The sequence below is a fragment of the Xyrauchen texanus genome, chromosome 18, assembly GCF_025860055.1.
Source record: "Xyrauchen texanus isolate HMW12.3.18 chromosome 18, RBS_HiC_50CHRs, whole genome shotgun sequence".
NCBI classification, from domain to species: Eukaryota; Metazoa; Chordata; class Actinopteri; order Cypriniformes; family Catostomidae; genus Xyrauchen; species Xyrauchen texanus.
Genome location: NC_068293.1, coordinates 34,882,392 through 34,894,713, shown reverse-complemented (window position 1 = coordinate 34,894,713; position 12,322 = coordinate 34,882,392). Strand labels below are relative to the sequence as shown.

Here is a 12,322-nt window from a genome sequence, read left to right as displayed (position 1 = left end):
TCTGGCTGGCGCTCAGCATCTAGATTGGTTCGCAGCGGTGGACCTGAAGGACGCAGTACTTCCACGCCTCAATTCTGCCACGACACCGACCCTTCCTACGGTTCGCGCTCGACGGCCAGGCGTTTCAGTACAAAGTCCTCCCCTTCGCCTGTCTCTGTCCCTCGCGTCTTCACGAAAGTCGCAGAGGCGGCCCTTGCCCCGCTACGAGTAGCCAGCATCCGCGATTCTCAACTACCTCGACGACTGGCTCATCCTAGCACACTCTCGAGAGTTACTATGCACACACAGAGACCAGGTGCTCCGCACCTCAGCCGCTTGGGGCTTCAGGTCAACTGGGAAAAGAGCAAGCTCACTCCGTTCAGAGCATCTCTTTCTCGGGTTGGAGTTAGACTCAGTCTCAATGACAGCACGTCTCACGAGCGAGCGTGCTCAGTCGGTGCTGGACTGCCTCGCTTCCTTCAAGCCAGGCACAGTGGTCCCTCTAAAACTTTTCCAGAGGCTCCTGGGGCATATGGCGTCCTCCACGGCGGTCGCCGCTGGGGTTGATGCATATGAGACCACTCCAGCACTGGCTCCAGACTCGAGTCCCGAGACAAGCATGGCACCGCGGCACGCATCGGGTAAGGATCACCCCCGCCTGCCTCAAAACACTCCGACCCTGGACAGACCTCTGCTTTTTACGGGCAGGAGTGCCCCTGCAGCAGGTGTCCTGACGCCGCCCTGGTCACAACCGACGCCTCCGGTCCGGGTGGGGTGCCGTGTTCAGCGGAGCACGCAGCAGCGGGCCATTGGAAAGGGGCCCCGCTGCGCTGGCACATCAATTGCCTGGAGTTGCTGACCGCCCTTCTTGCTCTCAGGAAGTTCCTCCCGTTAGTTCGGGACAAACATGTCCTCGTGAGATCGGACAGCACCACGGTGGTGGCGCATATAAATCGCCAAGGCGGCGTACGCTCCCGCCACATGTCACAACTCGCCCGCCGTCTCCTCCTATGGAGCCAGCAGCGACTCAAGTCGTGCCACTCACATCCCCGGCAAGCTCAACGTCGTAGCGGACGCGCTATCAGTGTGGTTCCTACCACACTATTCCGAGATCAGGTAGTGAACCTGCAAGCGCTGCCCTGGGAGGAGGCAGACCCAGCCCTTTCATTGCTGTGTCCAGTGCGCGCCCTGCGCATTTACCTGGACCGCACACAGAGCACCAGACGCTCTGAGCAGCTCTTTGTCTGCTTTGTGGGACGGCAGAAAGGGAATGCCGTCTCCAAACAGAGGCTCGCCCACTGGGTTGTCGATGCCATCACACTGGCTTATCACACCCAGGCCGTGCCCCTACCCTTACGGGTCCGAGCTCACTCAACAAGGGGTGTTGCGTCCTCGTGGGCACTGGCCAATGGCACATCCCTAGCAGACATCTGTAGAGCCACGGGTTGGGCAACACCCAACACCTTCGCGAGGTTTTACAACCTCCGCGTTGAGTCGGTTAGCGCCTCGTGTTTTCTCAGGTCCGAGCCCGTAGAACTCGGTAACACGTAGACCGACCGCCGGGTGGATCGCTTGCTTCAGCTCCTTTTCCTGACGCCAAGTTAAAGTAGTACGCCTTCTTCCCAGGGCGCTCCACTCCGAAGTCGGGCCCCTGGTCGATTCCTCCCCAGCCCTCCAGGTCCGCGGTTCAGCTGGAGGAACTCGCCGACCCAAGCCACTGCGGGTACCCTGATGGCCACCCCATACTGGTATAGGGGCTCCACAGGTAAAATAAGAAGGCCTCCTGTTCGGACTCCCCTGTGTGTAATTCCACGGTTCTGTCCCCTTACGAGCGGACTCCCGTGTCTCCCTTAGGCAGTTACAGCTGCCTCGGTCGCCGTGCTGTAGCAACTCCCCCTTTCAAGGCTGGATCTACCACCGCACCATACTTTCCACACGAGCCCTAAGACGGCCGTGTGACGTGTTCTACCACTTTTCCTCCCCAAGAAAAAGGGCAGGTGTGGTCTCCGCAGGGTCTGGGTAAGACCCCTTCCCTATATGCGTGTAAGGGCCCCGGCCGTGATTGCTCTATGCGAGAAACATAGAGAGAAAAGAGGCCCAGCCAGGCTGGCCCGCTCCCATGTTGGCAAACATCACCTTGTTCCCTCCCAGGGTAACTAGAAGGACTCGATGTTCTTATGGGGCATTGGGGAAGGGTACGTGCAGCCAGGTACAGACGATGCGTGGCACTGGATGAAATCCCTGCCCGCCTCTGTATCGGCAGTCCACGTACAAGGTTCAGCGCATGGCAAGATTGGAATGGGTCCCCTAGTGTCGCTTCTCCGACACAACATGGAGAGAGCGACAGAAGGGGAACGTTTGGTTACGTATGTAACCTCCGTTCCCCGAGGGAGGGAACGACACGTTGTGTCGGAGAAGCGACACTAGGGGTCTCTCTTGAGCGCCGATATTCACCTCTGATCTTATTGAAAAGGGCCAATGGGAGTTAGCAGTCAGTATTTGCATACCCCGCCCCCGGACATACGAGTATTTAAGCGGGGCAAATACGGGAGTTCATTCAGCCACAACAGTGGTTCGGTTCAGCGACATGGTGGAGGAAAGACACAACGTGTCGTTCCCTCCCTCGGGGAACGGAGGTTACATACGTAACCAAACGATTTTATATTTCTAAGAGTAAAATCAAATGTAAATGTAAACTTATGGATACCCGATCTCTAGAGTGCCTAGCCACACTGAACGGCAGTCGCCCATCCGCAGAAACTGCAGAGAAAAAGAGAAAGAGAGAAATAGAAAGGGGCATAAAAAGGAATAAATACATATTGCGGACATGAGTGCTGGGCTATATTCTTTCTAATAAAAACAAAATATTAAACAATTATTGTGGACAAGCAAAAAACTATAGTTTTTTTGTGGACAGGCAAAAAAAACAACAACAAAAAAACATCCTTTAACATGTTTAAAACACATTACCAATATTTTTTTATATTTCTAAATGCACGAGGCACAGCATAGAAAGTACTGCACTGTTGTAATTGTGTTATGTATGGCCAAATATGGAATTGATCATTACCCACAACTTTATATATTATTAAGCTTCTTGAAAGCCCTGCTCTGAACCTACTTGTCACAGAATTTGTAAATGCAAAAAACTGAAATGCATAAGATACTTTTTAGGAAAGTCTAACTGGGGCATTTCAACAATGCATACAATGTCTACAATAAAATCAAGTACAATTCCCAGAAAGCTAACAGTGGAAGTAAGTTCCTCTCCTCTGGATAGATGGAGGCCATTTCTCTAAACCAACAGCCCAGAACATAAATCAAACCACCAGTTGCCTGGCAACCAGTGCAATTGGTCCCTGAATGTAGGATATAACAGATTAGTAACATTTAAAAAGGAGAGGAAATAGTGATTACTGTGTTCTGCACCTCATAAATTGTCTAACATATTTAGGTCAGAAGGACATCCTTTAAAATTAACCCACACAATTACAATACAATACTCAAGCATACAATGAAAGGATGCACCACATTTCACAATATTCAATATTAAGCACTGCATTGAAAAGAAACCAAGGGTGTATTGGCATGGAAATGGAAGAATACATGCAGACAACAAAACAAAAGGTCAAGCTATGAGAAAATAAAAATAATGATAATATAAACATATAAACATGGAATAAATCATAAGTAAGCCTCATTACAAATACAGCTTGAGTGCAAAACTTATACAACACAACCTGTTATTAAAAATAACACACACACACACACACACACACACACAAAAAGATAGACAAGCATCACTCTTAAAATGGCATGCCAATGCCCATGTTTGCCAGCCACATTGCACAAAATCCTCGTGACAAAGATCACCTGTGGGTTTCCGCTTAACACACGCATGGTGTTGGGTTGGTCTAGGGTGCCTTATGGTAGTCTTTAAAACACTCTTACGGGAAGGAGAGCACGTCTGAATATCAGATTTTTTTGTGAGCTCAGCCTTCTTAATCACAGCTACAAGAGTAAGACACAGAGTCAAAACACAGGCACAACAGCAGTAAAATTCAGGACAATGGGTGACATGATATTCTGTAGTCACTCACCTCAAATCATCTACTAAATGCCTGATTTAACATTCACATACTGAACAACACTTTTACTTGCAAAGAGTGAGAGATAATGTGATGTGATGCATGTAAAATGCTCAAATATTCCATTTTTTAATTGTATGTAAAATTGCATGTACTTTCACAGTTTTGTCACAAATTGAATGTACAGCTGACCCAAACATAAAAGTTCTGTCATTATTCACCCTAATGTAGTTTCAAACGCCAATGACTTTATTTTGTGGCACACAAAAGCAGATGTTAGGGAGAATTACAGCTTCAGTCACCATTCGCTTTAATTGTATGGATGAATGAAAGTAAATAGAAACTGAGGCTGTCAATCCCTAATATTCTTCCAAACATCTCTTTTTGCATTCTGCCAAAGAATGCAAATCATGTGGGTTTGGAAAAACGGTTTACAGTGAGATTTTATTTTTTTGGGTGGAGTATCTCTTTAAATCTTGTCTTGTGTTGTCTCTTAAAAAAAAGTATAAAAGATTACCACATTTTAATAAAGTTTCAAACATGATAATATACATGATGACTAAGCAAAGTTAAATAAACATTAAGTTTTAAAAGTTTATCCTGTTGAAAACCATGCAAAAGGTTTATTTTTTAAATAAAGAAAAATAAAGAAATCATTAAAAAAAAAATTCAATCCAGCAACAGAACCTTTTTTCTTCTTCAGCTCTTCCTTATGGATGGGTAGGGGCTCCTTGCGAACAGGTTTGCGTTCAGGGGTAGTAATTCGTCCTTTGGTTCTGCCACCTTTAGTCCTCTGTTTGACTGTTTTTTCTGCAGGTGGTTTCTTAACAGGGCTCATCACTTTGGGCAGAGGTTCAATTTTCTCTGTGGCCATGCTCTTATCATCATCTGCAGAGCACAGGATGTGAAACAGGCAAGCAACTGCTTTACCAGCCTGTGATCACGTATCTACTCTAAAATCATGCATGGACCTTCATGGACAGTGTATTGATAAATTAACAAAAAGTATTGTGTGACAAACTGTATTTCAACTTAATTAAACCTAAAACATAGATATCAAGTTGACTTAGATACTTCTGAAAATTGTTGTGATTTACTGAGCTCATTTCATGCAAAATAGATATTAAAATAGCACCTTGAGTGTCCACCCAGGAACTGTCTAAGATGGAGTCATCAATGGTAGTTTCGTCTTTATAGTCATCATAGCTTTGAGTCGGGGCCTCACTCTCTTGTACTTCTATCTCCTTAACTGGACATACTGGAGGTTCAACAGGTTTTGGGACATCTAGGGCTTCCCCCAAGCGTGCAGCCTCCATATCTACCTTTTGTACTATTTCCATATCCTCTTCTTCCTCTTTTTGGAGGAGTTGTGGAGGTTCCTCTTCAGAGGGGGCAGAGAAGCGTACACTGTGTCCAGAGAATTCCCGCTTATCAATGGTCTGCACCACTGTAATAAAGTCATCTTTTACTGTTACTACAGACTCAATTGCAGCTCGAGGCTCAAAGTTGTCCTCTGCTGCCTTGGCCCCTTCCAAAGCTTCATCTTCTTCCACTTCTTCTTTCTCTACTATTTTAACCTCCTCCATTTCAACTGCAACCTCAGCTGGTTTGGCTTTATCTGCCACTGGCTTCTCCTCCAGATTTGGAATCAGAGCTGGTTTTGATTCTGGCATGATCTCCTCAGGCTCCTCAGCAAGCTCTACCCCCTCCTCTAATCCTTGAGATACTCTGGTGGCACAAGAAGCCTCTTCTGCTTTTGAAGGAGCTGGTTGAGGCTTCTCCTCCTCAGCTTTATTTTTCTCCATCTCCTCCTCTACTCCTTGAGGTACTATGGTGGGACAATGAGCCTCTTCCTTCTTTGATGGAGCTGGCAGAGTTTTCTTGTCCACAGTTTTATCTTTCTCCTCAAAACTTTTATTTTTCTGTTTTACCTCCTGCTCAGAAGGTCTCTCCTCTCTAAAATATTTCTCAAAAGATCCAACGGGAGATAATCTATTAGGGTCTGTTTTAAGAGCCTCTTTCTCTGCTGGTGATTTTGGTCTTGTCAACATCTCCTCATCTGTGCCACTTTCTACTGAAGATGCTGGTGATGGCCTAATGGGCCTTGCAATCCTGTCCTTTGCAGCTCCAGTGAGCTGGTACGCATCTTCTGCGTCCACCTCCTCATAAGCTTCTTGGTGCACAAGGTCTGGTTTATTCTTCACCTTCTCTCTGAGCTCCTGGAGCTCTCTTTCCTCCTCTACACTCAAAGGCCGGTCCTCCATCTCCAATTTGCGTATTTGTCTCTCATAGTCTGCTATTTCAGCTTCTGTTTCAGCTGCAAGTTTAGCACCTGCATCAAGATCAGGCTTTGCATCGTCTAGGGTAACAGTCACCTTCGGTGTGATAAAGGTTTCGGCTTGTATGTCTAACTGTCCTTTCTCATTGTCAGGTAAAGTTTCACTCTTGAGGTCTCCTGATAAAAGATCAAACTCACCTTTTTTAGTCTCAGCTGTACTTTCTCTTTCAAAGGAATCTTCCTCTCTGTAATTTTCTTCATCTAGTTTTGCCTGTGGTGCAACAACCTCCGTTGTTTTCAGATCCTCAGTCAATATGCACTCCTGTCCACCTGTAACAGAACCAGTGTCCTTCTCTTCTATCACAGTGTTGAATATGTGAGGAGAAGAATCCATTGGACTGTGCACATCTGCAGGAGATGGCATAGGACCAGAATATTCACTAAAGACACAATATCCATGCTCCTCCATTTGTATCTCTCTCTTTGCAGCCATCTGACTCTGATCACCTTTGAACAAATGTGCTAAAGAATCACACACAAGAGAAGACATGTCTATAGGGACGGACTTTCTCCTCATAATCTCTGGGTCTGTGTTTTCTGATGTCAGCCTTGATCGGGTGCCTGCCAGGTCCAGCATTTCAGGCAGGTCTGGGGCCATGACAGTGCCATTTTTGTAATAGAACTTAGCAGGGACAGGTGATTCTGGAGACTCTGCCTGTGGACTTGTCTTTACATCACTAAGTGTCACCGGGGGAGGTGTAGATGATTGAGCTGTGGCAGAGGAAGCAGTCTCAAGGATCAGAGGTGGAAATTGCAGGATCTTTTCCACTGAAGGAGTGGTGACAGGAAGGTAATCATCAGATTCATCAAGGCTCCCACTGGTGTGAGAAATGATGTCAGTGGCTAATGGAGAAAGGTTTCTGGGATGTCCTTGGGTTTCACCGTGATCCATTGCCCCAATGGTGATATTCAAAGAGTAACTTCTTTGCTCTAGAGCCAGTTTTCCAGGAGATAGCCTACAATCATCTTTTCTGTCTACAGGTGATGTGGTCTTCAGTGTTTCTGCTGTATCTTTTAGATCTGTCATGGCTTCCAAAGAGTGTGTTTGAGCCAGAATGCTGTAGCTTATTTCAGGAAGTGGTAGGTTACCAACAGAGTCCTTTTGCTCTTCTGATGTAACACTCAGCTCATAATACCCTTCCCCTTGAGACCTGTTAGCATCTGTCTTAATTGTAGTGGTCTCAAAATAAGCAGACATTCCAGATTTGTCCTTCACGTCCCCTTCTTTTTTATCAGGTTTTGCTGTGGCAGCTATTTTTATTTTTTTGTCTTGTTCCTGCCCTGATTTTACCTCATGTATATTGATAGAGTCATGTGTTTCAGTTGAAGGTTGAACCACAACAACACTTTGTCCATCAGGCTTTTGAGTTGAAGACTCACAAGGTTCTTTGGCGTGACTCTGGCCACTTGGAGGCACTTCAAAATCCTGCATGGGGCATGTTCGATCAAAGGGGCTTTCTGGTATATCTATGTCTCTGGCAAGGCTTTGGTAAGACGGGGGATCATCTAGTTGCATTGAAGATTCTGTGAAGTCCATGCCAATGGGATCTGTCCTCTCACTCTCTGGCCTCTCAGCTTCCATCTTCACAGCTGAAAGCAAATCTTAAGTAGTTTGCATTGTAATTCATCATTAATAATTCACAGTACACGCGTTTGCCAGGCCAACCACCACACAAACAGGCAAAGCTCTTTGGTCGTATGAACTTCCATTTTCAAAAAGCAGCAGCCGAGATGAAAAACACATACCAAATCAGTGATGGATTGATGTCATGGTATGAGAGGACCATAATGCAGACCCAGAACATTTACTGTTGGGAGGATGAGGTCCAGAAAATGAGGATGAAATGTCCAAAGAAGTGGTCCGAACACTTAACTGACGTCAGTGCGCCAGCAGCAAAATTGAGTTGTTGATCTAAAGATGCCTGCCAGATAAATATTCAGTGATTATGGAAAATGTGCAAAATGTTATCAACATTAAGCTTTTCATTAGATAATTTAATAGTGGTTTGTCAGGTTTCACAACAAATGTGTGGGCTGCACTGTTTGATTGGAAGCTGGTTGTCAGGGACTAATTATGTATAATTTACAGTATATAATTTGGCTGATCATAATAATAAATTTACTTAGTCTTACAATGCCACTATGAGACAAATTCGTTTTTAGTTATTCACAGATTTATTTGCATTTTAAATAATGAAAAGCATTTGAAAACAAAGACAATTCACATTACCAAGAAAACTAGATGAAATGAAAATGATTTTTAGGAGGAAAAAACAAGGAAAAATACAAATAAAAATGTAACTCAAACCAGAAGCTTTCCCTTTTCAAACCCAAATGTATTTGAAAACAAATCAGAACACACTGATTCACAGAAATGGAGGATTCTCACTGAATTCCACACATAAACTCACACATGTTTTATTTGGAGCATGCAACAAAAATCAACAATAAACTGGCAATGTAGCTGGCAAATAAAATACACTGAGCAATGGATGACAATTTATGGAAGAGGTAGACCTGGCAGCAGTAGCATCAATTAAGAAATAAGCAGTAGTAAGGTTTAGAAAAGATTCATAAGATACTGTAGCTAGCAGATGGCGGTTTCTGGAAAAAGCATTTAAGAAGAAAGAAGAGCAAAATTAAGAGAATGACAGACACACACAGCTCTAGCCACAGAAGCTGGTCACCATCAAGCCTGTGTTGCCTTGCAGCATCAGCAGATAGAGGTGATATTTGAGCAACATTCCCTTAGAAAGCTCTCACAATGCTTTCGCTTTGCTTATTTGTAAAGGGAGAGAGAAAACATGCAGGTCTTGAGAAGGATGGACACACCTTCTGCAGGGCTTTCTTGCCCCCCTGCCTCCTCAGCTCTCCCATTAGGGGCCTCGTTGGCAGCAGTAGCTGCCTGTGTGTGAAGCTCAGCCTCAGCCTGCAGGCCGGGCAGAGCTTGGGTCTCGCCAATGACCTCTGCCCGCTCTAGGAGCTCAAATGGGGGTTCCTTCTCAGGGTCATCCCCACTCCACTCCTCCTCCTCATCCTGTTCCTCTAGAGCTGCTGCTGTTGCTGCAGCTTCTGAAGTCTCCTCCTCTTCCTCCTCCGCAGCTGAGAGACTCTCTATGGTCTCCTCTTCTTCATAAAGAGGGAGACAAGTGGAAACATCAAGACTATAGACAACACAGACTTGGGTTACTGGGGAAGAAAAAGGTGGGACACTTTCAGCTCTATCAGTTAGGAGGACATCTCTAATGACAGTTTTGCAGTATGCTTAGGGAGGAGTTGTCTCTGACCTTCAGATGAAATGATGGTAGATAAGGGTGAATACGTAAGACAGTCATGCAGTTAAACACTCCATCAAACAAGATTTTAATTAAAGCAAGCAAGCGTTTCTTCTTTAGCAGCCTCAATATTTACTGCTATTTCAAACGAATGCAATGTAAATCTAACACAACAAATACTGTGCTCACTTAAGACTTTTGATATCTACAGTATTAGCAATCTAAAGTGAAAACAATGAGATAAAAAGAATACAGAGGTATAGTGGTCACATATAGTGGTTTGAAAGTAGCTAACTACAAGTAGCGACACTACTAACTTAATTACATTTTTCAGTAGCTTGCCAGTTGCTCAACTGCTTTTAAAACAGTGTAGCTTTTACAGTACCAAATTACTTTTTTCAGAAAGTAGCAGTGTAGTGCAACTAAAAACATATTTTTTTTTTGTCATATTATAACTTATAGTCTTCTTTATTGCATTTAAGCCAAACTTCTACAGGTATAATGTCTGACGAAATGGTAGCCAGTAGCATTTTTAACCACCATGGGAGGGGGGCCTGGGGGCCCTGGGTAGGACTTTGGGTTCGGTTTGTAATTTATGAAAAAATATACAGGTCTTCCAAACTTGTTTCGCTGATGAGTTAGGGGTCGTTCACACTGAAATGCATGTATGTGTGTGTGTCTGCTTTGTTTTTCATTGTTTTCCTATGTAAACACGTGCTAGACGAACGTCCTTGACTGCTGTACTGCGTCACGCTGTCATCTTTTTCCCGGAAATATCCGATTTCTTGGACCTGAAAAATGTCCGGGATTTTATTTTGTTTTCATATTGATGTACTCTTTACAATTAGGACTATCATACGTTCTGTGTATGAAATACTGTGCATCAGTATTATTTTGGACTTGAATCCTCATGAAGAGATCTGTGCTACCAAACTTTTTAAAATAAACCTTATAAAGAGTTTGCATTTCTGTCTGGTATTGAAGACATTTCGATGTTTAAGCTTTGTTGCGGCTTCACCCTAGACCCGTCCATAACACTTTGCTTAAAGGTGGTATATTTGCTTTAAAAAATATAATTTGGTTTGATATTATTTCATGCAATAAAATCACTTGTAAGTGTGGTTAAAGTGTCCAAAGATACTTTTGGGGCCACAGTAGCCTGTTCTTTTTTCACAATTCCCAAAAAAATATTTTCAACATTTGTTCAATTTTAGTCTTTAACATGAAAAAATGACTTGCACACAACACACTTCACAATGCATTGTACATTTGCACTGTCACTGAGGCAATGTCTACATTAATCCGGATACATTTGAAAACGGCGTTTTCGTTTCAAAACGCTCTCCGTCACACTAACGTATTCAAGCATTTTCCAAAACTTGCTCGCCCGCACTGAAACGTATGAAAATGCTTAAATCGTGTCACTGTGCATGCAGAAAATCCCCACTGCATGTATGGTCTGAAACGCAATTTTCCTTGTGTTCTGTCGCCTGACACCAATTCCGAGTAAACTTCCCTTCGCCTTTGAAGGAATGCAATGTGAAGATTGTACAAAGTGATATTTATTTTTATTTTTTTAATTTTAACGCCACCATCTTGATTGTTTTGGTTGGATAGATCACATGACTAAAAATGCGTCATCGTTTTCCAAAGCATCCGTTTTCACAGTCCACACTGCAATGCGAAAACGGCGTTTTCAAATGTATACACTTTTTCAAAAAGCGCCGTCTCTGTGTGGACGGAACTCCAAAACGGAGAGAAAAAGTTTTTTTTTTTTTCAAACAAAAATGTATTAGTGTGGACTAGGCCTGAGAGAATAAGTGGTGCAGCAGCATTTCTGAGACATAAGAATGAAAATGAAACAAGAGAACATAGTGTGACTGCAGCTTATGAGCGAGAGGGAAAGTGAACTGACACTGCTGGAAGCCAGACAAGACATGGCAATCTCAGCAGGGTGCTGCAATGGAAGGAGGGAGTGTGGGACAAAGGGCCAGTAAACTCATGTCAAATGAAGGGATGGGAATCCTAAGGAATTTAATGACTACTCTTCCCTAACGATTCCATGAAAGATTATTTTACATTTATTTCAGAACTCTGTTCTGAATGTGTGTCCTTAAAGACACATTGAATTTGTCATATGGACAACCAATCAGTACATTGATTTAAAGGTGACGTAAGATACTTCTCCTACCCCAGCTTTAAGGAATGGTTCACCCAAAAAGGAAACTTCTGTGACAATTTTCCTCAAGTCATTCCAAACCCGTATGGTTTTCTTTCTTATTCAGAACACAATGAATATCTTGGTCCATTTCTTTTTTCAATGCAGTTGCAGTGGATAGATCCTTACTTGAAAAATGCATAAAAAAGGGACCCAAAAATATCATACAAGTACGCCATACGATTAGTGCATCGCATTCAAAATGTATGAAGGCATTCAAAAAGATTTGGAGAGAATTTTATTTTCTGTTGCATGTTTATAAGTGTATGAGATAAGCTTTTTCCTGGTAGCATGTGTGTTCACAGTACAACTTGTGATGTACTCAAACTCAAATTGAGTGAATTAGTTGTGTAAATGACAGAATTTTCATTTTTGTGTAATCTGTTCCTTTAAGGTACAGAGACAACTACAAGCCATTCGTAGA

At 43.6% G+C, this 12,322-nt stretch overlaps 1 protein-coding gene across 14 annotated transcripts in view; it reads right to left on the bottom strand.

Moving 5' to 3' along the window:
* LOC127658531 (microtubule-associated protein 2-like) overlaps positions 1 to 12,322 on the bottom strand; it is a 148,782-nt gene that overhangs the window by 24,024 nt on the left and 112,436 nt on the right. For 8 of the 14 annotated variants that reach the window (XM_052147849.1, XM_052147854.1, XM_052147856.1 and 5 more), the window contains 5 exons: positions 9,238 to 9,534; positions 5,203 to 7,995; positions 4,755 to 4,955; positions 3,853 to 3,990; positions 2,687 to 2,739 (listed from right to left, as the gene is read on the bottom strand). In XM_052147849.1, coding sequence (XP_052003809.1) covers positions 2,687 to 2,739; positions 3,853 to 3,990; positions 4,755 to 4,955; positions 5,203 to 7,995; positions 9,238 to 9,534 — 3,482 coding nt within the window. The remainder of the gene's footprint in view (positions 1 to 2,686; positions 2,740 to 3,852; positions 3,991 to 4,754; positions 4,956 to 5,202; positions 7,996 to 9,237; positions 9,535 to 12,322) is intronic. The other 6 variants (XM_052147859.1, XM_052147860.1, XM_052147861.1 and 3 more) reach the window with 2 other exon arrangements.